Genomic DNA, 26064 nt, shown 5'->3' with positions numbered 1-26064 from the left:
AGCGTACCAAGTAATTAGGCGTCACTCTAAAGCGGGAAGGTGGAATAAACGAGTCAGGAGTAGGTTTTCTGATTGAACACGGTTCTCTATTGAGGAGTATTTTGTCAACAAAAACATTCTAACATAATCAATGAAAAATCCTCAAGGAAAAACACACATCTTCTTCTCCAGATGAAACAAGAACACAATAGGATAATCTTTAAACTACAACAAACATAAATCACGGGTTTGTCACCATCTTCGTGGTTCATTCAGCACAGCTTCTCTCTCTCTCGGTGGCCATCTTCCAGAGATAGTTTTCCCCCTCTCTGCTGGTTCCATTCTCTCTTTTATAGGGGAAGGAGAGTATCTCATTAGTTACCGTCAGCTGTGCTTAATTGACTCTGGTTACCTTGTCTCCCATGCTTTGTTGGGCTACTATCCATGAGCCCAGCCTGCCCTCTAGTGGTCCTTCCACATACCTTCCCCCAGGACCCGAACCGGAGGGTCGGGAACGCCAGGACGCACCGTCTTGGTCGCGTCGGGACAGCGCGTCTGCATTCCCGTTCCTCGATCCGGCCCTGTGGATGACATGGAAAGAGAACGGTTGTAAAGACAAAAACCATCTGGCTATTCTGTTGTTATTGTTTCTCTTACCAGCCATCCACGTGAGGGGCGCATGGTCAGTAACTAATGCAAACCTCCGACCCAGTAGGTAGTACCGGAGATAATCGAGGGCCCACTTGATGGCTAAGGCCTCTTTCTCTACGGTCGCATACCTCTGTTCCCGATCGCTGAGTTTCCTACTAATGAAGAGAATCGGCTTCTCTGCTTCACCTTCACCCTGAGCTAGTACGGCCCCGAGCCCTGTATCCGAGGGCGTCGACCTGCACAATGAACTCTTGTGAGAAGTCCGGAGCCTGTAGAACGGGATCGGAACACAGGCCATCTTTTAACAATTGAAAGGCCTCTTCCGTCTCGTCTTTCCACTCTACCTGGTTTGGCAGGTTTTTCCTGATGAGGTTTGTGAGGGGTTGGCAATGGTTGCATATCCCGGGATAAAACGGCGATAATATCCTGTTATCCCTAAGAAGGCCCGAACGTCTCGCTTGGTCCGGGGTCGAGGCCAGTCACGAATTGCCCTGGTCTTCTCTGCCTGCGGGCGTATTTTCCCATTCCCCACGGTATACCCCAGGTATTCCGCTGGACAGGCCCAGGCAGCATTTATTTGGATTGGCTGTCAACCCTGTGGCTTCCAAACTCACGAGCACCGCACGTAATCGCAGGAGGTGACTATCCCAGTCCTCGCTGTGGATGACCACATCGTATGTACGCCGCTGCATACTCTTGATGGGGCCGTAGAATGGCATCCATGAGGCGTTGGAAGGTTGCAGCAGCTCCGTGCAGTCCGAAGGGCATCCTCACATACTGGAAAAGCCCCTCTGGGGTGGCGAAGGCAGTCTTTGGGCGATCCTCCGGGAGCCACCGGCACTTGCCAATATCCCTTCGTCAAATCCAGGGTAGTGATGAACTTGGCCTTTCCTAAGCGCTCCAAGAGTTCATCCACACGGGGCATGGGGTACGCATCGAATGTAGAGATGGCATTCACGCCCCTAAAGTCGTTGCAGAGTCTCATACTACCATCGGCTTTGGGGACCAGGACTATGGGACTGGACCACTCGCTCGTCGAGGGCTCGATCACGCCCCATCCTCAACATCTCCCTCACCTCTTTCTTAGCGATGACTCGGCGAGCCTCAGGAATCCTGTAAGGGCGGATATGCACTTTCTTGCCGGGTTCAGTGTGGATATGGTGGAACAGGACATCTGTTTGTCCTGGGAATGGAGAGAATATTCGACCAAAGTTCATAATCAGCTTGTCTAGCTGTCTTGACTGCTCCGGTAGGAGAGTTTGGCCCACGGCGCACCTGTGGTAGAGACTCTTTTTTCTTTGCCCTCCAGGGCCATCAAAGCCACCTCCTCCTCTCTCGTCCATGGTACGTCTTCAGCAGGTTTATGTGATAGAGTTGGACCTTCTTCCTCCTGTCAGGTTGCTTGATGAGGTAATTGACCGGTGAGACCCTTTTCATTACCTCGTAGGGCCCCCTCCACTGCGCCAGCAAGCGATGTTCGACCGTGGGCACAAGCACCATCACTTTCTCTCCCACGGTGAACTCACGGGGGTCGCAGATTTATCATAGGCCCGGCCTTGGGTCCTTTGGGCCTTCTCCATATGCTCCTTGACTATGGGCCACACTGCTGACAGGCGGTCTCTCATCAGGGTAACGTGTTCTATTGTAGATCGAAAGGGGCATGGTTGGGTCTCCCAGGTCTCCTTGGCTAAGTCGAGGATTCCTCGACAGGGTCTGCCATAGAGCAATTCAAACGGAGAGAATCCAGTGGATGCCTGGGGTACTTCTCGCAGGGCAAACATTAAGTGTGGGAGAAGCATGTCCCAGTTTTCCCGTCTCGGGACACCACTCTTCTCAACATGCTTTTAATTGTTTTGTTCAGCGCTCACACAACCCATCTGTTTGAGGGTGGAATATGCTTGTGCGTATCTGTTGAACCTGATATAACCGACACAAGTCCTTCATCAACCGGGACATGAACGGGTTCCTTGATCGGTTAAGATAGTCTTAGGAAGGCCCACACGAGAGAACATCAGGAATAACTCCTTGGGCAATTCCCTTTGACGACATGTTACGTAGGGCTATGGCCTCCGGGAACTTGGTAGCATAATCTATAACCACTAGGATGTACTCGTGTCCTCTGGCGGATTTTGGGAGGGGTCCTACGAGGTCCATAGCTATGCGTTCAAAGGGAGTCTCTATGATGGGGAGAGGAATCAAAGGGTTACGTAGGTGTGGCCGTGGGCTGTACGTTGACATTGATCACACGTCTTACAATACCTGGCCACATCTCGGGGTGACACGGGGCCAATAGAATCTCTGCATGATTCTGTCAATCGTCTTGTCTCGTGCCAGGTGTCCTCCTAGGACGTGGGAATGGGCTAACTGTAGAACTGTATCCCTGTATGGTCTAGGCACCATTAGTAATTCCTGGTTTTCCCCCCTTCGTCGTACGACCCAGTATAAGAGACCCCGCCTGATTGCATAGTAAGGAAGAGGGCTCACCTGATCCGTTGACGTTCCTTCCGTCGATCACCTTCACCTTCCTCATGGCCTCCCTTAGGTCTGGGTCTCTATGCTGCGAGGTGCCGAACTGTCCCTTTAATTCCTGGGGCAGGTCAACCTCAGTAGAGGGATGTGGAGGTTGTTCCACATCCCCATCAGGGAGACCGAGGAGAATCCCTTCCAGGTTCCCTCCTCGGATGGAGCTTCAAATATATCCCTTAGTGCCTGGTTGCTCCTTCCTTCCTGCGTTGTGTATAACCCTTCACAGGTGTCTTCATCGGTGGTTTCCTGGAATATCTGTCGTAAACGTTGGTTCGCTATTTCTTCCTCTGCTGTAGGGACGAGGACGCGCTAGTACTACTACCTCGGGCTTGGAGATTCTCTTCTTTCCTGTCCCCCTTCTTCCCGTGCATAACGTCATCTGCCGAAGCTCCTTATATAGGGGACAGTCTCTCCCGATCAATAATGGCACCTTCAGCTGGGGCACTTTCCCTGCCCTGACTGTACACCTTCCTTTTGGAGTGAGAATAGGCAGATTCACAGTGGGGTAATAGTGGGTGTCTCCATGGATACAGGATACGGCTACTTTGTCTGGTAGCAGTGTGGCGGAGGTCACCATCCGCTCCTCTACTAACGTAACCATACTTCCCGAGTCGAGAATAGCTACCACATCTTGTCCTTCAACTCGCACCGGAATCTCTGAGGCTGGGGCTATCTCTGCTAACCAACAATGTTGATCCTGCCCCCTCAAAACGGGATGTGTGGGGGGTAGGCAGTGACGACTCCGTGACCATGGGCTCATCCTTGCTAGGACATTGTGGGGCATAATGGTTGGGAGACTGACACTTATAACACCGACCCGGCTGTGTGGTGGCTGACTTCTCCCACCTCCTGGAGGGGCTTGGACATTTCGGTGGTGGGCGCGCCGGGGTGAGTCGTGGTGGGGATTGGAAGACTCCTTCCGTTCCTCCTTGTCACTTTTAACAACTCCCTGTAGACCGATATGTTTCCACCGCCTGGGCTATGTCGTCGGCTGACAACGGGTTGGCTTGCCCCACAACCCTTTTTAAGTCACTGGGTAATTCTCTCAATATCTTGTCCACTACGAGAGTCTCTATCACATGTCCTACTCCCTTTCCAGGTTCCAGCCACTGTTTAGTCAGTCGTATTAAGGCGAAGATCTGGGCACGGACGGGTTGATCAGCTGTATAGGTCCATTGATGGAACTTACAGCCCTATCTCTGGCAGTCAGCTGGTACCGGGACAGGATCTCGGTTTTTAGTCGCCCATAGTCCGCCGCCGCGAATCCAGGTCAAAATAGGCTTCCTGAGCCACCCCGGTCAAAAGAGGAGCTAATGCGCTAGCCCATTCTGTGGGCGGCCACTCTTCCAAGGTGGCCGTCCTTTCGAAGGTCATGAGAAAGGCCTCAATATCATCCTCCTTGGAGAGACGAGGTAAGATGGCGTGAGCAGCCGCTCTTGGCCTAACTGTAGGTTCTTCTCGTCGACTCAGCTGTTGTTGCAGGAGTTCTATGGTTGTCTGCTGTGCCGTGATCAATTGTTGTAGTAGGGGCGTTATCCATCGTTCTTGAATGGTTCCTCCGGGTCTTCTGGAAGAATATTAATTTACTCACTTATCCTTGTGTCACTCGTCCACCTAATGCCCGCATCCTCCACCAATGTGAGCGTACCAAGTAATTAGGCGTCACTCTAAAGCGGGAAGGTGGAATAAACGAGTCAACCAGAAACAGTGGATTGTTGAAAAACAGAAAGCGCAAACTACAGTATTTAACCATGGCAAGGTGACTGGTAATAGGGCCGAATACAAACACTGTAGTTATTCCCTCCGTAAGGCAATCAAACAGGCAAAATGTCAGTATAGAGACAAAGTGGAGTCACAATTCAACGGCTCAGACCCGAGACGTATGTGGGCATGGTCTACAGACAATCACGGATTACAAAGGAAAACCAGCCACGTATGCAAGTACAAGAGTTCGGTTCGGCTATTCGAGTTCAGCTAAACACCTTCCACAATCACCCGACCTCAATCAAATTGAGATGGTTTGGGATAACTCGGACCGCAGAGTGAAGGAAAAGCTGCCAACAAGTGCTCAGCATATGTGGGAACTCCTTCAAAACAGTTGGAAAAGCATTCCAGCTGAAGCTGGTTGAAAGAATGCCAAGATTGTGCAAAGCTGTAATCAAGGCAAAGGGTGGCTACTTTGAAGAATCTCAAATATAAAATATATTTTGATTTGTTTAACACTTTGTTGGTTACTACATGATTCCATATGTGTTATTTCCTAGTTGTGATGTCTTCACTATTATTCTACAATGTCGAAAGTAGTCCAAATGAATTAAAACTCTTGAACAAGTAGGTGTTCTAAAGCTTTGGAAATAAAATAAAAGAGAGCCGCACACTCTAGGAGCTCAGATGCAAAAATGTAATTACCAACGTTTCGACAGCCAAGCTGTCTTCAACAGGGTATAAATCAGACAGCTTGGCTGTCGAAACGTTGGTAATTACATTTTTGCATCTGAGCTCCTAGAGTGTGCAGCTCTCTTTTATTTTCAAGTTTTCTACTCCGCTAGCCAGCACCTCGCCTAAATAGGTGTGCGTTTCTTTTTCTTTAAGATCGTTCTAAAGCTTTGGACCGGAAGTGTACATAGACTTGAAATCACTGGCCACTTTAATAATGGAACACTAGTCACTTTAATAATATTTTAATATTTTTGCTTTACTCATCTAGTATATACTGTATTCAATCCTATTCTACTGTATCTTAGTCTATGCCGCTCTGACATTACTCGTCTATATATTCTTAATTCCATTCCTTTACTTAGATTTGTGTGTATTGTTGGGAAAATTGTTGATACTACTGCACTGTTGGAGCTAGAAACTCAAGCATTTTGCAACACCCGCAATAACATCTGCTAAACACGTGTATGTGACCAATAAAATTTGATGTTATGTGCCTTTTGAAATAATTTGCTCATTCAATATATCAAAGATCAAATGGCTATGATGGGCTACAAATATTTTTATTCAGCTCAAGCAAGGCCAAACATTTTCTTCATGAAATTTACATTTTTTGGTTTAGTCATATTTATCTTAGCTACCTTAAAAAGCGTTTACTTTGCAGGCTGAATAGCATTTATTGAGTTGCAATATCCCCTACATTGATTGGATGGCAAAAAATAAAGTGGAAGCATCTACAAAACAAGTTTTGAAGCCACTTAATCCAAAAGAAAGGCTACATTTAATATTTATCCTAAAAATGAACGTGATTGAACGAATACCAACTAATACAATGGCAAAGTGAATAGTTTGTTTCTGCGAAAATAATAGTTTAAATGAATCATATGAATGGTTAAAAAAAAGTACATCAACTTTGTACGGCCTTATTCAAAAGTGTCAGTGATAGGTTTTTTGGGACATAACGAAAACATGAATACATGCTAATAATAGCTGAACAGTTAACTAGAGGGTACAAGATATGATTTTAATTGTCTACCTAGTTCATCTGTTCTCCATCATATTTTATAGGCCATGCCTACCTGCTGCTGTGTCTCTCTCCTTGAGCAATGGTCCACTCACCTAGCAAACATGCAGCTGATGCACACAAACACAGACAATCCTGGCTGATATGTTGACTTATTTGATTGATAAAATATTTTAAAACTTTGCCTAAATAAATTACATTAACATTAATTATGAAATGAAATTCCATGACTTTTCCAAAACTTTTCACGTTTTATAATATTCCAAAACTTTTCCAGGCCTGGAATGACATTTGAAAAAATTTGACCATATAAACCGTGTAGTAAAATGGTGGCACTGTACGGCCCAGTTATGCTGTGTTTTGGATGGTACGAGGTGGACGTCATTGTGTTCAATGTGAATGCAGTCACCAGAGGTCAAATATTTAAACTTTTGCCTTCTGCTGTAGCATAGTTTTCTACCGGATGTCGATTTGGACTGTTTGTTTACTGAAATCACCATAGCAATACATACCGTTGTGCTGGCGTGCTTTTGCCATCACCATCTTTCTTGCTTCACTATGCCGAATTGTATGTTTTTTTGCATCCCTCATCGAAATGCAGCATAATACCCTGACTACACCGCTCGCATCGCGTGCGTTGCGAAATACATTTTGTAATCCATGTTATTCAATTATTGCACCCACACTGCTCGCGCGTGTCAACGAGCATCTGCGTTGCCATGGGCTAAAATATAAGTTATTTCTATTTCTGAAGCAGATCGCATTGCAAGTCCTGCCTCTCCCATCTCCTTATATGGTGATTGGCATCTAAACTTTCATAGTATTACCATGACGCAGTAGCGTGCCGTGGTTCTGGGGCCTGGGCCTTCAGTGAAGTCCTACACAGTCCCACCCGAATTAATCCACCTCTTATTACCATCATTATGATGCCATGGCTCTAGACACTATACATTTAGACAGAAATGCAGTATAACCAGGCGTTGCGTCACCTTGAAATTGACATTTATATTCAGAGAATTGCAGGGGAAGAGTACAATAACTTTTCATTGTGCAGCTTCGTTGCCCTGCGCGCTTGTTCGTGGAGCTGTAGATCCACTCGGGTGTTTTCAAAAGCACCATTGCTTGTAAGTGCCCAGCCGTACTTTGGTGTCTCGTTGCTGCCTTGGTTAGACAACTCAGGTTTGCAAAGCCAGTGTGGCTCCAAACACCAAATCGATCACTTGCCAATAATAGGCATTCCCAGCAGTACAGTTTGCTGTGCTTCTCGGAGCCTGTGAGTCATTGATAGCGCCCATAGTTGAAAGTGGTGAACGAACCCCTTTCCCGCCTGTGACAGGCTTTGTAGCGTCGGCGTCTACCTCTCCTGACAATGTCTAACTTTTCTTGAAAAGTTTGTCTTGAGAATGGCGTTATAATTATATCCTCGACCAAATCGATATCTTCGCCTTCCGCCATTGTGGGTTGAAAAAACAGCTTAGTAGTACGCAAATTAATTAGTTGATCAATTTCAGTTTCTTAGTTCTGAGACCTGCCCATATAGGACCTGACTCTCAATATTGGTAATCCAATCAAAAGGCGTGCATGCACTACGCCTGCTAGCTGGCTCCTGCGTACAATAGCCAACTCTAACGCTGATTGGTTGACACTAAACTTTCATTTCCATTCACTTTAAGCTACAAGCGCCCGCACTGTTGATTCTGAAGGCCTGAGGGCAGATTTTAGACCCCTGGCAACACATGATGGCTGAATATGATTGGATAAAAGATCTAACATAAAAACCAGCCCTCCAAATCTCAACCTGGGGCTGGAAGCAGTGCAACCAAGAGGAACGCTATGAAATGAAGAGTGTAACTCTTACTCTGGGGAATAATTTAATACATATTTGTGGGAAAATATATATATTTTTTAATTATATTCTGATGATGTTTAGGCCAGCAGAGAAGGCCTTGCTGGCCCTGATGGCCCACCACTGCCATGACGACCGGCAACACGGTTAGTCTTTCAATCACCCACGTGGGTATAACCAAGGAAGAGATGGCACGAGGGTACCTGCTTCTATAAAACAATGAGGAGATAGCCCTTGGTAACGCACACGCTCGTTGACACGCGCAAGCAGTGTGGGTTCAATAATTTAATAACATAGATTACTAAATGTATTTTGCAACGCTCGCAAATGCGACGCGAGCGGTGTCGTCAAGGTATAAGGCATGGAGATCTCCAACAAACTGGCCTGTGATGGGGCACAGATTTTAAAAGACAGGTGTTACACTTTTTCTCAATGCCAGAAACTCATATAATAGTAACTTACAGCACCTCAAGAAAACATTCTCATATTACAAACTCTTAAATCAATTGTTATAATAGTATGCTCTCACTTCGGTGGGGCACATTTAATCCAAGAACTTCCACAGCTATCAAGAAGTTGCTTCTCAAAGTGGATGCTGTCACTACCATTAATGTGGCTTCTAAAGCATCTAAAAACCCACAGCAGCACCAGCAGAGACCGCAAGCAATTATCAATGGCATGGAAATGAATTGGGTAAGTGAAAGAACTGGCTTGCTTGCTACCTCTATGCTAATGTTAGCTAGCTATAGAGCAACCACATTTAGCTCACTTCTTCGATCTCAAAGCACTTATAAAACTAACCAAATGTAAACATGTCTGCCAGCTGTTGGTAGCTAACTGCCAATGCTGTCATAGATAGTACAAGCCCTTGGGAAAGAGATGTTTTCAAGGCATTTGTGTGGGCTGTGCGATGCGTTAATTCTGGGGGAGTTTTTTATACGGCTTGCCGAGTGCGGGCTAAACTGAACTGCAACACTTTGGACATGGATTTCGCAGAAGCCCCTAACAGGCTTACTACACCACTCGCGTCGCGTTCGTGAGCGTTGCAAAATAAATGTTGAAATCTGTTATTCAATTATTGTGCAAGCTAACTAGCTAAATTTCCATAAATGTTTAATGCTTTCGACCTGTCCCCGAATTAATATAATTGGTTCAGTTTGCTTTGATATTATAACCTGCGTGTCATGATTGCATTTGGTGTGGGGGAACAAAATAAATGTATGCACGATGGCGCACACGCGCAGCCGGTTTGGGTTCCGTGTTCCATGCTTTTTGTGGAGTGTTGGAATGTGGACATTGGTCCATAGAAAACTTTGTTTTTGGATCTTAGGATCAATGTGGTCGCAGTAGGGCTGTCCCCGGCTAAAAAAAATGTTGGTCAACCGAAAGTCATCTGTTCTTTTGAACAGTCAACTGTAAAAAGAAATGTATGTGCATTGAGCTTGTTTGATGCTTTAAGCTCACTGAATGATGAAATAAGACAAATTACTCAAGAAGGAGCCAGAGATCAAGATAACCAGAAGAAAAAACCCTTAACCTGACCATGCTCCTGCTGTTGCCGGTAATAGGCTACACTGAGGAGTCGGCAAACTATCTCATGTGGAATTCCAATGTATCTAGCCATTTCTTCCGATCTGCATGCCAGTTATGGTTTTCATATGCATATTTCCGTGGAACAGTTTAATTTAACTTGTGATAATGTCATTTGTATCTCAATCATTGTCATGTGGTTAATAAAAAATGAACTTATGTTGACATTGCCAAGTCCGTAAAAATAGCTTACATAAAGCCAACAAATAAAAACATTGAAGCCTGCAGGTAGAAAATATGGCCTGCCTGCAACAAACTTGAATCAACTACTAACTTGGGTCAGGCCTAGCAAACTTATTTTTAAAAAGTCCCACCCCGGTGAGCTCGGGACAGACACAGCTGTAGGCTATATTCACAAGGGATAAGAAGTAATCAGGTAGGCCTATTTTATGACGTTTCCACTGGATCAGAGCATGACATTTTTACCTTTCACACAGTGGTTATTGAAAGGGAGAGAGCTGGAAAGATTTTTTAAATACATTGAGAAACTATTGTCATTCTCAATGGATGTAAAAAATAGTTTTTGTTCGCTTGCTGTTTGAGGTGAAAACATTACTTTAAGAAGCTCCACAGTGGTGGTGCGTCAAGCCAATCAAAATACCATCAGCTCCCCAAATGGGCAAATTTATATGTCTACATTTACACGCAGGCCATGAAGCCGATAGTCCTACTTCTATGCATAATCAGGTGTGCGCCCAGACTCAACATTGGCAGGAGAGCGGGCATTCTTGAGAGAGATGTGCATTGAGCATCTTAGCCACACACCCCCTCTTCTTCTTGGACTGTGCCATCCCGAGGCCTCCGCAGTGGATTATTCTCGGCCTCTGCAATGGATTAGTTCACAGACGGGTGCAAAAAAGTACGGTGTCTTGTAATATAAAAAAATATTTAAAAAATAGATATAATATTAGCTACTGCTCGACTAAAAAAAAATATTTGTCGACCAACAGCCTATCGACCGAACAGTCAACTAATTGGTGTCAGCTCTAGGTAGGTCAGTTGCTTCTTGTTGAAGATGCAGCAGGTAATGTTACCTTGCTCTAGCCTCTTCCCCATGACTGAATTAATCTGTGGCTATTTCTTTCTAGGCGGCAAAATAAGTGAGCTAGATTTATTTTTGGTGTACTGCCATATGTCGATAACACACGTTTGTCACTGGTATTGGCTACTAAATATCCTAAACCTAGACAGTGGTAGCTGCAAACTAAAACCGGGGAGAGGGAGGAGAGAATTCACTTTCTGTTTCATCCAGGGGTTGTAACTGGTTCAGAGAACAGGACCGAAAACTGATTTGAGGAACAGAGCCAGAAACGAGAACGAAAGTGATCAATAATGTCCCAGGGCAGAACCGCTCTTTTAAAACCATGGGAACCAGTTAATACCGTTATTTTACGTTCTAGGCATTTTTTTCCAGTCCCACAAAAAATGCAAAGTTCCTTCATAAAAGCCGCTCCTCCTCCGGTATAATTCTGTGGGCCTAATTCAGATGATGCCTCATCTGCAAAATTTCAATTGCATGTCACCACCTACACTACACTTGTCTGTCCAATGCATGTACATAGCTTGCCCACTCCATAACAAGCTGCTCTATCCATTGATGAAGTAATTTAATGTCAAGCTAAACTGATTTCAGACATTTAAAAAGGAATAGTAAGGAACAATATAAACAGTTACTTTTGAACTGGTTTAGAACTTTATTTTGCTGGGTCGGAACAGTGGAACGGAATGGGGGAAAATGATTGTTCTGTTCAAAACTAAAATGATTTCCCTTCCAAACCCTGGTTTCATCTGCTGCTGGCTAGCTAATGTTCACTCATATGTTTTCCACATATAATTCCTGAAATTACATTTTAACTAAAAAGTTAGGTCCCACTTGTTACGCACCAGATTACCATTATAGTGGTTCATCCTTTAAAAATTGCAGCGTACTGCGGCGCAGCTTGCATGGTGCCCCAGAATTTTATGGCACTTTATTTAAATGTGAACCACTGGTACCATTAACGTTAGTTAGTGCTAGTTTGATCACCAGAGGGCATCTCTGAAAAGCATTCGATAGCCTTAAATAGTGGCTGTACTAGAGAATTGAAAAACTTTTTTTGTAATAACATAGTATATGGGACCGATTTTGAGAAATGTTTCTTAATTAATTTGATTAATTAATATTATGGTGTTTCTATTCCAAGAAAAATTAAAACCCTCTGGGTTACCGTTAGGATGGAACGGAAAATATGGCCCTGTACAACGTGACGATCGGGAGTAGGCTACAGTACTGGGCTATTTAACTAAAGCATCCCTGTGTCGTGCGGGAGACCGGGGCTCAATTCCCTGATGGGGGGGAAGGAGTAGGCTGTCCTTGTAAATAATAATAATTTTTTAACTGACTTGCCTAGTTAAATAAGGTTACACTAAAAGCATAACATTTCTACCCCTAATTTTCTAATTCTAGTCTAACCAATACCCAAACAGAGATTCAGTGAAAATAAAAATGTCTCGATAAATCAATGCCCAGTCCCTGCTTGTCTCAGAGCAGTGCGAAACGGTGCTAAAATAGTTATAGGATTTGAAGCAATAGCCTACTGTCTCTAACTTCAATATGCTCTTTAAATAAATAAGACCTACACCACTTTTAACAGCACATTACTCAACACTAGTGAGACTCATGTTGCCTACGGTAGGCCTACAGTATATTGAAAAATATGACGTGACTCTCTGCCAATAATTACAGTGCCTTGCGAAAGTATTCGGCCCCCTTGAACTTTGCGACCTTTTGCCACATTTCAGGCTTCAACCAAAAGATATAAAACTGTATTTTTTTGTGAAGAATCAACAACAAGTGGTACACAATCATGAAGTGGAACGACATTTATTGGATATTTGAAACTTTTTTAACAAATCAAAAACTGAAAAATTGGGCGTGCAAAATTATTCAGCCCCTTTACTTTCAGTGCAGCAAACTCTCTCCAGAAGTTCAGTGAGGATCTCTGAATGATCCAATGTTGACCTAAATGACTAATGATGATAAATACAATCCACCTGTGTGTAATCAAGTCTCCGTATAAATGCACCTGCACTGTGATAAGCGCAGAGAGCATCATGAAGAACAAGGAACACACCAGGCAGGTCCGAGATACTGTTGTGAAGAAGTTTAAAGCCGGATTTGGATACAAAAAGATTTCCCAAGCTTTAAATATCCCAAGGAGCACTGTGCAAGCGATAATATTGAAATGGAAGGAGTATCAGACCACTGCAAATCTACCAAGACCTGGCCGTCCCTCTAAACTTTCAGCTCAATCAGTCGTATATTGCACAAATCTGGCCTTTATGGAAGAGTGGCAAGAAGAAAGCCATTTCTTAAAGATATCCATAAAAGGTGTTGTTTAAAGTTTGCCACAAGCCACCTGGGAGACACACCAAACATGTGGAAGAAGGTGCTCTGGTCAGATGAAACCAAAATGGAACTTTTTGGCAACAATGCAAAACGTTATGTTTGGCGTAAAAGCAACACAGCTTATCACCCTGAACACACCATCCCCACTGTCAAACATGGTGGTGGCAGCATCATGGTTTGGGCCTGCTTTTCTTCAGCAGGGACAGGGAAGATGGTTAAAATTGATGGGAAGATGGATGGAGCCAAATACAGGACCATTCTGGAAGAAAACCTGATGGGGTCTGCAAAAGACCTGAGACTGGGACGGAGATTTGTCTTCCAACAAGACAATGATCCAAAACATAAAGCAAAATCTACAATGGAATGGTTCAAAAATAAACATATCCAGGTGTTAGAATGGCCAAGTCAAAGTCCAGACCTGAATCAAATCGAGAATCTGTGGAAAGAACTGAAAACTGCTGTTCACAAATGCTCTCCATCCAACCTCACTGAGCTCAAGCTGTTTTGCAAGGAGGAATAGGAAAAAATGTCAGTCTCTCGATGTGCAAAACTGATAGAGACATACCCCAAGCGACTTACAGCTGTAATCGCAGCAAAAGGTGGAGCTACAAAGTATTAACTTAAGGGGGCTGAATAATTTTGCACGCCCAATTTTTCAGTTTTTGATTTGTTAAAAAAGTTTGAAATATCCAATAAATGTCGTTCCACTTCATGATTGTGTCCCACTTGTTGTTGATTCTTCACAAAAAAATACAGTTTTATATCTATATGTTTGAAGCCTGAAATGTGGCAAAAGGTCGCAAAGTTCAAGGGGGCCGAATACTTTCGCAAGGCACTGTACATATGGAGGATATTTCTGTAATTCAGTGACATTTATTCCCATAGTAATTCGTTATAGATCCATAATTAAATAAACATCAGCATTTTGAAAGAGTATTTTTATCATTATTTTATTAACGAATGCATAAAGATGCCATTATTAGTTACATTGTTTTCGTTTGAACGTGCAGACTGGCACTAAGAACAGAACAGTGGGAACGTTTCCCTAGTCAGCTCCATTATTAGTGCAATGCCCCTTAAAGTGTTGCCAGTGTAGGGGTGCCACCCTGCTCGCAAAGCACCTGTAGGAACATTTAAAATTTCAACCAGAGGGCTCTGAAAAAGGAATAATTCCTTTATTTTGGCACCAAAGCTCAAACGTCTGCCACTTATATCCATACAAGCCTCTCGTGGAGGGTTCCCTTGCGGACTGTATAGTAGCAATAACGTTCCAAGGTAAACCGCTTGCCATCAGATTGGACCTTTCAGGGGCCAAGTCCACAGGTTCCAAATCTCTGGTCGCGGGTGCCAGACCTGCCTGTGAGCCTGGGACAACAGGTCCCTGCGCAACGGGAATTGCCATGGGTCCCTGCCTAAAAGGCAAATAATCACCGCGAACCAAGGTGGTTTTGGCCAACGGGGAGCCACAAGGATCAACGACAAGCTCTCACGACACACCCTCCAGCGTGGGCTGAATCAGGTCCACAGAAGGAAACTCGTAAAGGAGGGTTTGAGGCCACTGGTGCACGAGAGCATCCATTCCCAATGGAGCACTCGGGTCTCTTAACAAGCAAAATTGCCGACACCTTGGCCCCTCAGGGGTGCGTGCTTAGCCCCCTTCTGTACTCCCTGTTCACCCACAACTGCGTGGCCACACATGACACTAACACCATCATTAAGTTTGCTGACGACATGATGGTGGTAGGCCTGATCATGATGAGACTGCCAAGTCTCTGACCTCCTCCCTATAGGCTGTGTGGTGCAAGGATAACAAACGCTACCTCAACGTCAGCAAGACAAAGGATCTGATCGTGTACTACAGGAAAAGGAGGGCGAGCACACCTCCATTCACATCAGCTGTAGTGGAGACTGTCAAGAGCTTCACAGTAGTGAAGAGGGCACGAGAATGTCTCTTCCCCCTCAGGAGGCTGAAAAGATTTGGCATGGGCCCTCAGATCCTCAAAAAGTTATACAGCTGCAACATTGAGAACATATTGACTGGCAGCATTACCGTATTGGCATGGCAACTGCTCAGCATCCGACTGCAAGGCACCCAAGTCAAAGTGTCTTCTCTCTGCTACGGCAAGCGGTACCGGAGCGCCAAGTCTGGGACCAAAATGCTCCTGAACAGCTTCTACCCCCATTGTGTTTTTTTACATGGAAAAAAATGGTATACCATACACTACAGTTGAGGAACAATGGGAAAGTAATTCTGCTTTGAAAGTTGATAAACTTGTAACCTCACTTTTGAGAAAATGGCCTTTGAATGTTTTGGTACACATACTGGAGTGCTCTTCTTTGTTTACACCCATTCAGCATCCTTCACACCCTCTTAAACTTTAGCCCCACCCATCTCTTTAAGGAGCGCTCCGAGCACACACTGTACACTCTGGAAGAGGAGTAGGGTTGATCCGATCGTTCTGTCCTAACAACAGCAGTCAAGCACTAAATTGCGAATGCGAGAACAGCTCACTCTGACCATTTTATTCACCCTGGCAAAGCTGGTTAAGCTGTTTTTATGTTATCCAGAGCGTTGGTGACTGCAACTGTGCTGCTGGCAACAATTGAATTACGCTTTTTGACCAAAGTTTACTGACAAGGGACATATTCAATGTTTGTTGAGCGTTCGTATATTCGTCAGTTATTCTGTGCTCTGGCACACTCAGATGAGAGTGCTCTGAAGTCGGAGTAGATAGCCAGAGCGAATTTATCAGCTACATCATGAACATATTATTGAAATGGTTGCTCGCATTGTGGAGTCTTTTGTTAAGATATGTAGCTAGCTAGCTAAACAATTAACCATAATCCCAACGCATGACATTACTACCCTGCATGAATCTGCAGGTAGCTAACCAAATGGCTCTGATACGAGTAATATTACTACACAGATCATACACGGAACGTTAGCTAGCTAACGGCACACTTTAACTTGAAATGAAAGTGACAAAATTATAAACGTGCAATATCTGAAAATATAGCTAGCTGGTAGGGGTGGGCCATATGAACAAAAATTCATATCACGATATTTTCCACTGTCCAGAAGATAACGATACAATATCACTATATACTGTTATTTATTTGACATTTTATGAGCCCTTCAAAGTAAATAAATTACAAAATATTGCTTTTAACCTTAGAGAAACAGAAAAGGGGCATTGCACTTTTTTATTTTTTTACTTCTGTGGTAAACCTGTGCCAACATGAAACATAAACAAAGCTATATAACAGTAAAATTAAACTTTATTTTTTGTTGTTTTTAAGTAAAACCTTTTTCTTTTTGTTCTACTTTTTCCTGCCAAATATAATAAGTGCAGTCTTTTTTCAGCATAACACTGGTCATTATGAATTCAAGTTGTAAACCTTTTCAAACTAACTTCTTCAAAAAATAACCAATCTGTATGTTTCTCAGTTCAACATGTAACAATTCACTGCCTCCCTCTTCACAAGTTCCATGCCAGGAACACCAGCCTATTGACGGTTTCTGGCTTCAAAGTTGCCCTGTGGCATGTGACCACATTGCCCCCACTGCTAAATGCCATCTCAAAGGGCAAACTTGTGGCAGGGATGTATAAGTATTTCTTTGCCAGACAACTCACTTGTGGGAAGCATGAACTCGCCAGCACTCCAAAGGATCAGCCTGACTGTCTGCTGCCATCATCAGAGTGTAGCTGTCCAGCTATCGCTCCGTGACCTGTCTCTGGGTTCTTAAGGCAGGTGCACTACTGCTTTTCTTAAAGAAGCTCCCAAGACTCATCTTGGACTTCTTTGCAGATTGTGGAGCAGTGGCATCTTCCTTCTCTCTCTTACTCTAGTCCTCTTCAAGAGAGAAGTCTCCCGCTGTGTTCCCATACGAGGGGGGCTTCTGTCTCGGAGGCAGCTCTCACCTTCACCAGCTTCTCAGTGGTCATGTAGGTGGTCTTGAACCTTGAGTCCAGAAAGGTAGATATTGGTGAGCAACTCATCTGTTTCAGGGTTGGTGTATTTGTCATTCAGGTAATTGAGGACCCTCATCTTAATCTCTCGGGTCAGGTTGGCTTCGCCATCATTTAATTTCAGAACCTCCATATTGAACAGGCTTCAGATAGGACACACTCACGTATGTCTCTCCTGGAGGGGCTTAAGTGCTGCTGTGATAGATTCAAAGACCTCAATGTCTTGTCAGGAGGGTGCAAGGTGCCGTGTTTTTTTGTCTGCTGCCAGGACTTGTAGGTTGGCCTTTTCCTGCTCCAGGACTCTTTCCATCATCTGCAGGTGAGAACCCCACCTTGTCGGGGATTCCGTGATGAGCTTGTGGAGGGGCAGACTCAGTTTATCCTGTGCACTTATCAGGGCCTTCTGCTGCTTCCAACTATAGGAAAATGTGCTGACCACTTTCTTGCACACTGGGAAACCAGAGGTTCGTTTTGGACACTCTTCTCTGAAAAATAAAAAGGTGAAAAATAATTACATATGCATCACAATTATTCAATAGAAATAACATTGCATCTGCTGTAATTACATCAATTTACAGCATGGATACTGGACATGATTACAAATGGAATCCATCTATAGATGTACATTCAACTGTTGTGATTAAGAGAGCTATATTGCTTTAGAAAACGGGATCATTTATTGAGTAGGCTATTTATTATTAAAAGAGAGAAGATAGATTCATATATTGAAACCACGGGCAAATGTATCAATTAGAAATAAAAACAATGTAATGTTTGGATATTGCACACATAGCTGTATATATTCGGCTTAAAGTATAAGAATGATCAGGCAGTGTAGTCAGCTATAACTTTAAACAGAGGAGATAAGGAACACAATAGCTTTCTGCATTTTAAGTTGTTGTTTTTAAGTTACGTTATTTTTCTACCTAGCTCTGTGTGTTTTGGACGTTGAAACTTACCAATAGCAATGTGTAGCCTGTGTCCGAAAAAACCTAGTCTTGTGCATTTGTTCAGCTTCAATGCTGTGACCATGTTCGATTCGCTGTCGGTAGTCATACATACTTGACGCGACTCTTTCAAGCCCCAGGATGAAAGTGCCTCCCTCAGCCCAGCTGCAATTATTTCTCTGATGTGTTGGTCTGAGAAATAAGAGGCATTTGCTTTGCAGCTTCCGGTTGTCGTCATTGTAATGAAATGTGAGGCTAATGTATGGCTCTGTGATCCGGCATAATCATAATTCGGCAGTGGTAGAGAAGAATGCAGCGTTACAGATTTAATTGGCAACTCTGTCCCGACATTCTGTATTGCGTTCTGGCAGACATGTTTTGCTGAAGTATTTACGGCTTGGGATCTCGTATCTTGGGTCTGGAGTTCGAATCAACTTTGTGAAACCGTCTTTCTCCACAGTTTGAATTGGTTCCATGTCTTTTGCTATGTGATACATAATTGCACTCGTTATCTCATTCCACTTCTTGCTCTTCTTGTCAAAGGGAATACCACTAACAAATGATGCCTTGAGTGATAGCGGAGTGTGGGTCTGGCTTGAAGATGTCTTGGGACTTGCTCCGGGGGTTTGTTGCACGCATTCTGGTAGATTCCTCATATTCGTGCACATGCAGGGTTTTCAGGTTGTGAAAAAGGTTGCTGGTGTTTCCACCTTTGCCTAGCACAATGCACTGACAACTTACACAGTACTGTTTGTTGGTTGAGGTCGGATATCTTAAAGCCAAACCAGTTCCAAACAACAGAAGCCCCCTTTCTTCAAACCAATTCTTTGTTGTCCTGCAAATCAACCTCAATAGCGTTATTTTCCTTCTCTTCAGTCATCCTCATTGCTTGCTTACACTTTTGCTAACAAAAGGAGTTTACTTCACTAAATATTTGCTTACTCTGCAGTTTGTGCATGCTTGTTTGTTGACTTTGATTGGCAGGCCGATTGTGTGTAACGTCCATGCTTCTAATTGTTTTTCTTTGCTAAAAAAGGCTATGTTCTTATTGAAAGAAACAATTTGAACTAGCCCACTAGGCTGTATGACTCAACTGAAAATTTGTGGGAAAAAAAAAAAAAACATCTTATTTCATACATTTATTAGTTTAATATGATATGCACGATACGGCAAAATCCATACCATGGCACAACGTCATACCAGTATTCACATTCATACCGGTATACCACCCACCCCTACTAGTTAGACTATCGTACATGAATGGATGCTTCTCCCTCTGCCCCAGATGCCATGGTTGCCCTGAGTTTGAAGACGTAACCTGGAGACAGCTATCATACTCTATTTCCACTGATTTCAAAACTCGGTCCTCCAGAAAGTGGAGAGCAACACTTATGCAGTTTTAATACGTGATAACTTTTTTTTAAGCCACGATAGAGAGGATTACCTACTACACATACTGACCAGCTCAAATAGACAGAAGCATGCTACACGGCAGACAAATCCGAACTCATCTCTCGGCATGTCCAGCCTACTCATTATCTCAGCCAATCATGGCTAGCAGGAAGGTTCCTGGCCTTTTCTGTGGCTAAACCAACTAGGCTCGTAATTTAACAATTGTATTTGTATTTACAGATGGCATACAAGTTTGATAGTAAGGCACATGAAAGTTCACATGTTCCGGAAGGCATTTCTGCCAAAAAACACATTTAGATTTTTAGTGACACTCGAAATACGCCTAGTTTCGTGAAATTAGTCAAATATACCTCAATCACACTGAGTACACTGACTTGGTACCGGCATTCCTTGTATATAGCCTCATTGTGTTACTATTTTTTTATTTGTTCATTTTCTTACTTTTGAATTGTATTGTTGGGAAATTGACTCATAAGTAAGCATTTCGTGGTAAAGTCTACACCTGTACTCTGCGCATGTGACAAATAAGTTGGAGTTGCCCTGTAATTCAATTGTGCACCAGCAAGAGAGCGTTGTGTTTGTGTTTCTGTAGCGGTGCTTCATAGGATGGGAGAGTTTACAAAACAAATGCCCACATGACTGATACAAATCATCATGATTTCATTCTGCCAGGTAGGTCTACTTTGCAATCAACTTTTTTTTCTTTTGGTAAGGTTTTTGGGAAAAGCCTTTAGAAATAACTGTTTAGGCATGCTAACTGGCTACACAACCACACACAGGCGTGCGCGCACAAGACGAGGCATTACTTCTTCTGATAGTTGCAGGAATATGATTTACTGATGCATTCTTTTCAGGACTTGAGAAACGAGTGCAAAGGACTCCTTTTCTAATAAGTTAGTTCAATACATTTAACTTTCTGTGCTCAGTCCGGAGGCTCCACCAATGATTTTCTTTCCTTCAGATCTACATGGTTCACGTGGCTGGTCGAGATCAAAACGGGATCAAAACGAGATCAAAACGGCATATTTGCATCCCTGGTAAAGAGCTACATCAGCCCTGCCGAACATTTTGCATATCTGGGAGCATTCTTACATTTATTTTCATTGTTGGAGTACTCACAGGATTTTTTTTTTTTTTTAGTACTTGAATGGGAAAATATTTATTTTTAGAACACAAGGCCAGGACTGGAAAATAATGCAAGCATTTATCTATATGCCAACAAATTGCAACAATGACATTAGGCATTTATAGGCAAGATAAATCCTAATTGCTACATTTCCCCATATAGAGTGCATATATTCAGTCAATGAAAAAGCAAGTGCCATTTAAGATTAATTTATTGAAACCGGAATATCAATTTGTTCTATTATATCGTGGAACACAGTATTCAATTTCGTTTATTCTACCTGTTCTTTAGAATTGTATAAACGGATGAACAATTCCACATTGAACACTGCATGGTGATGCACGGACACAACATCTGTTTGGTAAGAAGGCATGTGCTTAATGATTCTGATGTTTAGGGTTATAGCCAAGACTAACCAATTCTAAAATGGCACTAGCAGATAGAAAACTAGTGCAAAATGGGTTGGGGTTAGCCATCCTTTTGTTTGCCAAAGGGGCTAAGTAGCCAGCTAGCTTCCCATCCACGAAGACAAGCCCCACCCCCTCCATATTCATAACGTGGGACTACCCATTCAACATCAGCTTGGCTGAATGCGGCTGGGCCCAGGTCATCTTAAGCTCATCGACGAAGTCTGGAAAAAAATAGCAGATATTCCCCACCAAACCTGAATGCCTTCCGCCATGCAGGGAGGACGGCCACTCCACTGACAAGCGTGCAGCCGCTTGGTGACATAGCTCAATGAGAGACGCGCTAGAAGCCCGGGATTCCGCTGCTACATCCGTATCAAGGATGTGTGGCTGCCCCAAAGCCAAACCCTCCATCACAGTCTCAGAAAAAAAAGTTAACCAGCCAGAGAAACCACGTCGTCATCCGAACACGAGTCCTATGTAACAGTGAAGGACACCGACATATCAGCCAGCACTATATTGCCATGCTGGGAGTACAGATCCATGTGATTCGATTACGAACCCAGATCCACCCTCGTATCCTGCAACTCAGACTCCACCAAGGTACAGGCACCCACGGGAGGAAAGTGAACTTCTGTCTCACCAAACCTTCTAAGGGAAGTTACACACCTCTCGAGAGAGCTTAGGTGCAACAAGCGACAGTCATCGCACGAGCTGGTTTGGTCCAGAGCATGCAAGTTTCAATTAATCAATCAAATGTATTTATAAAGCCCTTTTTACATCAGCCGATGTCAAAGTGCTACACAGAAGTTACACTTAATAACTATATAATTGAATCACATCAGGTGTCATTCTAATGTTACTCAATAGAGGGCGCTAGCGTGCAATCTCCCTATAGCTATGTTGTACAGAGTTGGGAACTGTCTGTTTTCCTATTTGAGTTCTAATGTCTATGTTATTTATAACTTCAAAATGCATATTAGAAAGAAACCATACTGTTCTAATTCATTCAAAAACGACTCATCTTGTTTTGAACACAAAGCATGCCTCTGAATCCAGGCCATGTCCCAGTATCTCATTTACTTTCTATCTCTCTTTGATTTTTATTTTGTTTATACCTTCCGGAAACCTGCCTCACCCACTGTGATACGGAATCGCTATCACCTTTAATTTTTATTTTATTTTTATGACACACTCATTGTTAGTTTTTTTTTTTTTAAACCTGGATAACACTCGCCAGCCCAGCTTCCCTGCCCATCCACCGCTGCCCCCTGGACACTGATCTCTTGGCTACATAGCTGACGCACGTTGGACTGTCCATTAATCACGGTACTCCATTCTGCTTGTTTGTTTTATCTGTCGACCCAGTTGCCTAGTCAACGCCATTTTACCTGCTGTTTGTTGTGCTAGCTGATTAGCCTCGCCTACTGTTTTTTAGCTAGCTTTCCCAATTCAACACCTGTGATTACTGTATGCCTCGCTGTATGTCTCTCCCAAATGTCAATATGCCTTGTATACTGTTGTTCAGGTTAGTTATCATTGTTTTAGTTCACAATGGAGCCCCTAGATCCACTCTGCATACCCCTGTTACCTCCTTTGTCCCACCCCCACACATGCGGTGACCTCACCCATTACAACCAGCATGTCCAGAGATACAACCTCTCTCATCATCACCCAGTGCCTGGGCTTACCTCCGCTGTACCCGCACCCCACCATACCCCTGTCTGCGCATTATGCCCTGAATATATTCTACCATGCCCAGAAACCTGCTCCTCTTATCCTCTGCCCCCAACGCTCTAGGCGACCAGTTTTGATAGCCTTTAGCCGCACCCTCATACTACTCCTTCTCTGTTCCGCGGGTGATGTGGAGGTAAACCCAGGCCCTGCATGTCCCCAGGTACCCTCATTTGTTGACTTCTGTGATCGAAAAAGTCTTGGTTTTATGCATGTCAACATCAGAAGCCTCCTCCCTAAGTTTGTTTTACTCACTGCTTTAGCACACTCTGCTAACCCTGATGTCCTTGCCGTGTCTGAATCCTGGCTCAGGAAGGCCACCAAAAATTCAGAGATTTCCATACCCAACTATAACATCTTCCGTCAAGATAGAACTGCCAAAGGGGGCGGAGTCGCAGTCTACTGCAGAGATAGCCTGCAAAGTAATGTCATACTTTCCAGGTCCATACCCAAACAGTTTGAACTACTAATTTTGAAAATTACTCTCTCCAGAAACAAGTCTCTCACTGTTGCCGCCTGCTACCGACCCCCGTCAGCTCCCAGCTGTGCCCTGGACACCATTTGTGAATTGATCGCCCCCATCTAGCTTCAGAGTTTGTCCTGTTAGGTGACCTAAACTGGGATATGCTTAACACCCCGGCAGTCCTACAATCTAAGCTAGATGCCCTCAATCTCACGCAAATCATCAAGGAACCCACCAGGTACAACCCTAACTCTGTAAACAAGGGCACCCTCATAGACGTCATCCTGACCAACTGGCCCTCCAAATATACCTCCGCTGTCTTCAACCAGGATCTCAGCGATCACTGCCTCATCGCCTGTATCCGCCACGGAGCCGCAGTCAAACGACCACCCCTCATCACTGTCAAACGCTCCCTAAAACACTTCTGTGAGCAGGCCTTTCTAATCGACCTGGCCCGTGTATCCTGGAAGGACATTGACCTCATCCCGTCAGTTGACGATGCCTGGTCATTCTTTAAAAGTAACTTCCTCACCATTTTGGATAAGCATGCTCCGTTCAAAAAATGCAGAACCAAGAACAGATACAGCCCTTGGTTCACTCCAGACCTGACTGCCCTCGACCAGCACAAAAACATCCTGTGGCGGACTGCAATAGCATCGAATAGCCCCCGTGATATGCAACTGTTCAGGGAAGTCAGGAACCAATACACGCAGTCAGTCAGGAAAGCTAAGGCCAGCTTCTTCAGGCAAAAGTTTGCATCCTGTAGCTCCAACTCCAAAAAGTTCTGGGACACTGTGAAGTCCATGGAGAACAAGAGCACCTCCTCCCAGCTGCCCACTGCACTGAGGCTAGGAAACACGGTCTCCACCGATAAATCCATGATTATCGAAAACTTCAATAAGCACTTCTCAACGGCTGGCCATGCCTTCCGCCTGGCTACTCCAACCTCGGCCAACAGCTCCGCCCCCCCCGTAGTTCCTCACCCAAGCCTCTCCAGGTTCTCCTTTACCCAAATCCAGATAGCAGATGTTCTGAAAGAGCTGCAAAACCTGGACCCGTACAAATCAGCTGGGCTTGACAATCTGGACCCGCTATTTCTGAAACTATCTGCCGCCATTGTCGCAACCCCTATTACCAGCCTGTTCAACCTCTCTTTCATATCGTCTGAGATCCCCAAGGATTGGAAAGCTGCCGCAGTCATCCCCCTCTTCAAAGGAGGAGACACCCTGGACCCAAACTGCTATAGACCTATATCCATCCTGCCCTGCCTATCTAAGGTCTTCGAAAGCCAAGTCAACAAACAGGTCACTGACCATCTCGAATCCCACCGTACCTTCTCCGCTGTGCAATCTGGTTTCCGAGCCGGTCACGGGTGCACCTCAGCCACACTCAAGGTACTAAATGATATCATAACCGCCATCGATAAAAGACAGTACTGTGCAGCCGTCTTCATCGACCTCGCCAAGGCTTTCGACTCTGTCAATCACCAAATTCTTATCGGCAGACTCAACAGCCTCGGTTTTTCGGATGACTGCCTTGCCTGGTTCACCAATTACTTTGCAGACAGAGTTCAGTGTGTCAAATCAGAGGGCATGCTGTCCGGTCCTCTGGCAGTCTCTATGGGGGTGCCACAGGGTTCAATTCTCGGGCCGACTCTTTTCTCTGTATATATCAATGATGTTGCTCTTGCTGCGGGCGATTCCCTGATCCACCTCTACGCAGACGACACCATTCTATATACTTTCGGCCCGTCATTGGACACTGTGCTATCAAACCTCCAAACGAGCTTCAATGCCATACAGCACTCCTTCCGTGGCCTCCAACTGCTCTTAAACGCGAGTAAAACCAAATGCATGCTTTTCAACCGATCGCTGCCTGCACCCGCATGCCCGACTAGCATCACCACCCTGGATGGTTCCAACCTTGAATATGTGGACATCTATAAGTACCTAGGTGTCTGGCTAGACTGCAAACTCTCCTTCCAGACTCACATCAAACATCTCCAATCAAAAATCAAATCCAGAGTCGGCTTTCTATTCCGCAACAAAGCCTCCTTCACTCACGCTGCCAAGCTTACCCTAGTAAAACTGACTATCCTACCGATCCTCGACTTCGGCGATGTCATCTACAAAATGGCTTCCAACACTCTACTCAGCAAACTGGATGCAGTCTATCACAGTGCCATCCGTTTTGTCACTAAAGCACCTTATACCACCCACCACTGCAACTTGTATGCTCTAGTCGGCTGGCCCTCACTACATATTCGTCGCCAGACCCACTGGCTCCAGGTCATTTACAAGTCCATGCTAGGTAAAGCTCCGCCTTATCTCAGTTCACTGGTCACGATGGCAACACCCATCCGTAGCACGCGCTCCAGCAGGTGTATCTCACTGATCATCCCTAAAGCCAACACCTCATTTGGCCGCCTTTCGTTCCAGTACTCTGCTGCCTGTGACTGGAACGCAATTGCAAAATCGCTGAAGTTGGAGACTTTTATCTCCCTCACCAACTTCAAACATCAGCTATCCGAGCAGCTAACCGATCGCTGCAGCTGTACATAGTC

General features: G+C 44.4%; 1 protein-coding gene across 3 annotated transcripts in view; it reads right to left on the bottom strand.

Annotated features, from left to right (window-relative positions):
• Positions 1-26064, bottom strand: part of LOC118366085 (transcription initiation factor TFIID subunit 6-like) — an 84102-nt gene that overhangs the window by 56540 nt on the left and 1498 nt on the right. The window contains exons 2-3 of one of the 3 annotated variants that reach the window (XM_035748442.2): positions 17576-17896; positions 17076-17403 (exon numbers count right to left, since the gene is read on the bottom strand). The exons of 1 other annotated variant lie outside the window; for it this stretch is intronic. In XM_035748442.2, coding sequence (XP_035604335.1) covers positions 17076-17088 — 13 coding nt within the window. In that variant the 5' untranslated portion in view covers positions 17089-17403; positions 17576-17896. Of the gene's footprint in view, positions 1-17075; positions 17897-26064 lie in introns of all 3 variants that reach the window. One more of the 3 variants, XR_008088950.1, reaches the window with a different exon arrangement.

Source organism: Oncorhynchus keta, chromosome 33 (assembly GCF_023373465.1).
Source record: "Oncorhynchus keta strain PuntledgeMale-10-30-2019 chromosome 33, Oket_V2, whole genome shotgun sequence".
NCBI lineage: Eukaryota > Metazoa > Chordata > Actinopteri > Salmoniformes > Salmonidae > Oncorhynchus > Oncorhynchus keta.
The sequence above is the reverse complement of the archived record's forward strand: the minus strand, read 5'-3'. Positions and strand labels throughout refer to the sequence as shown.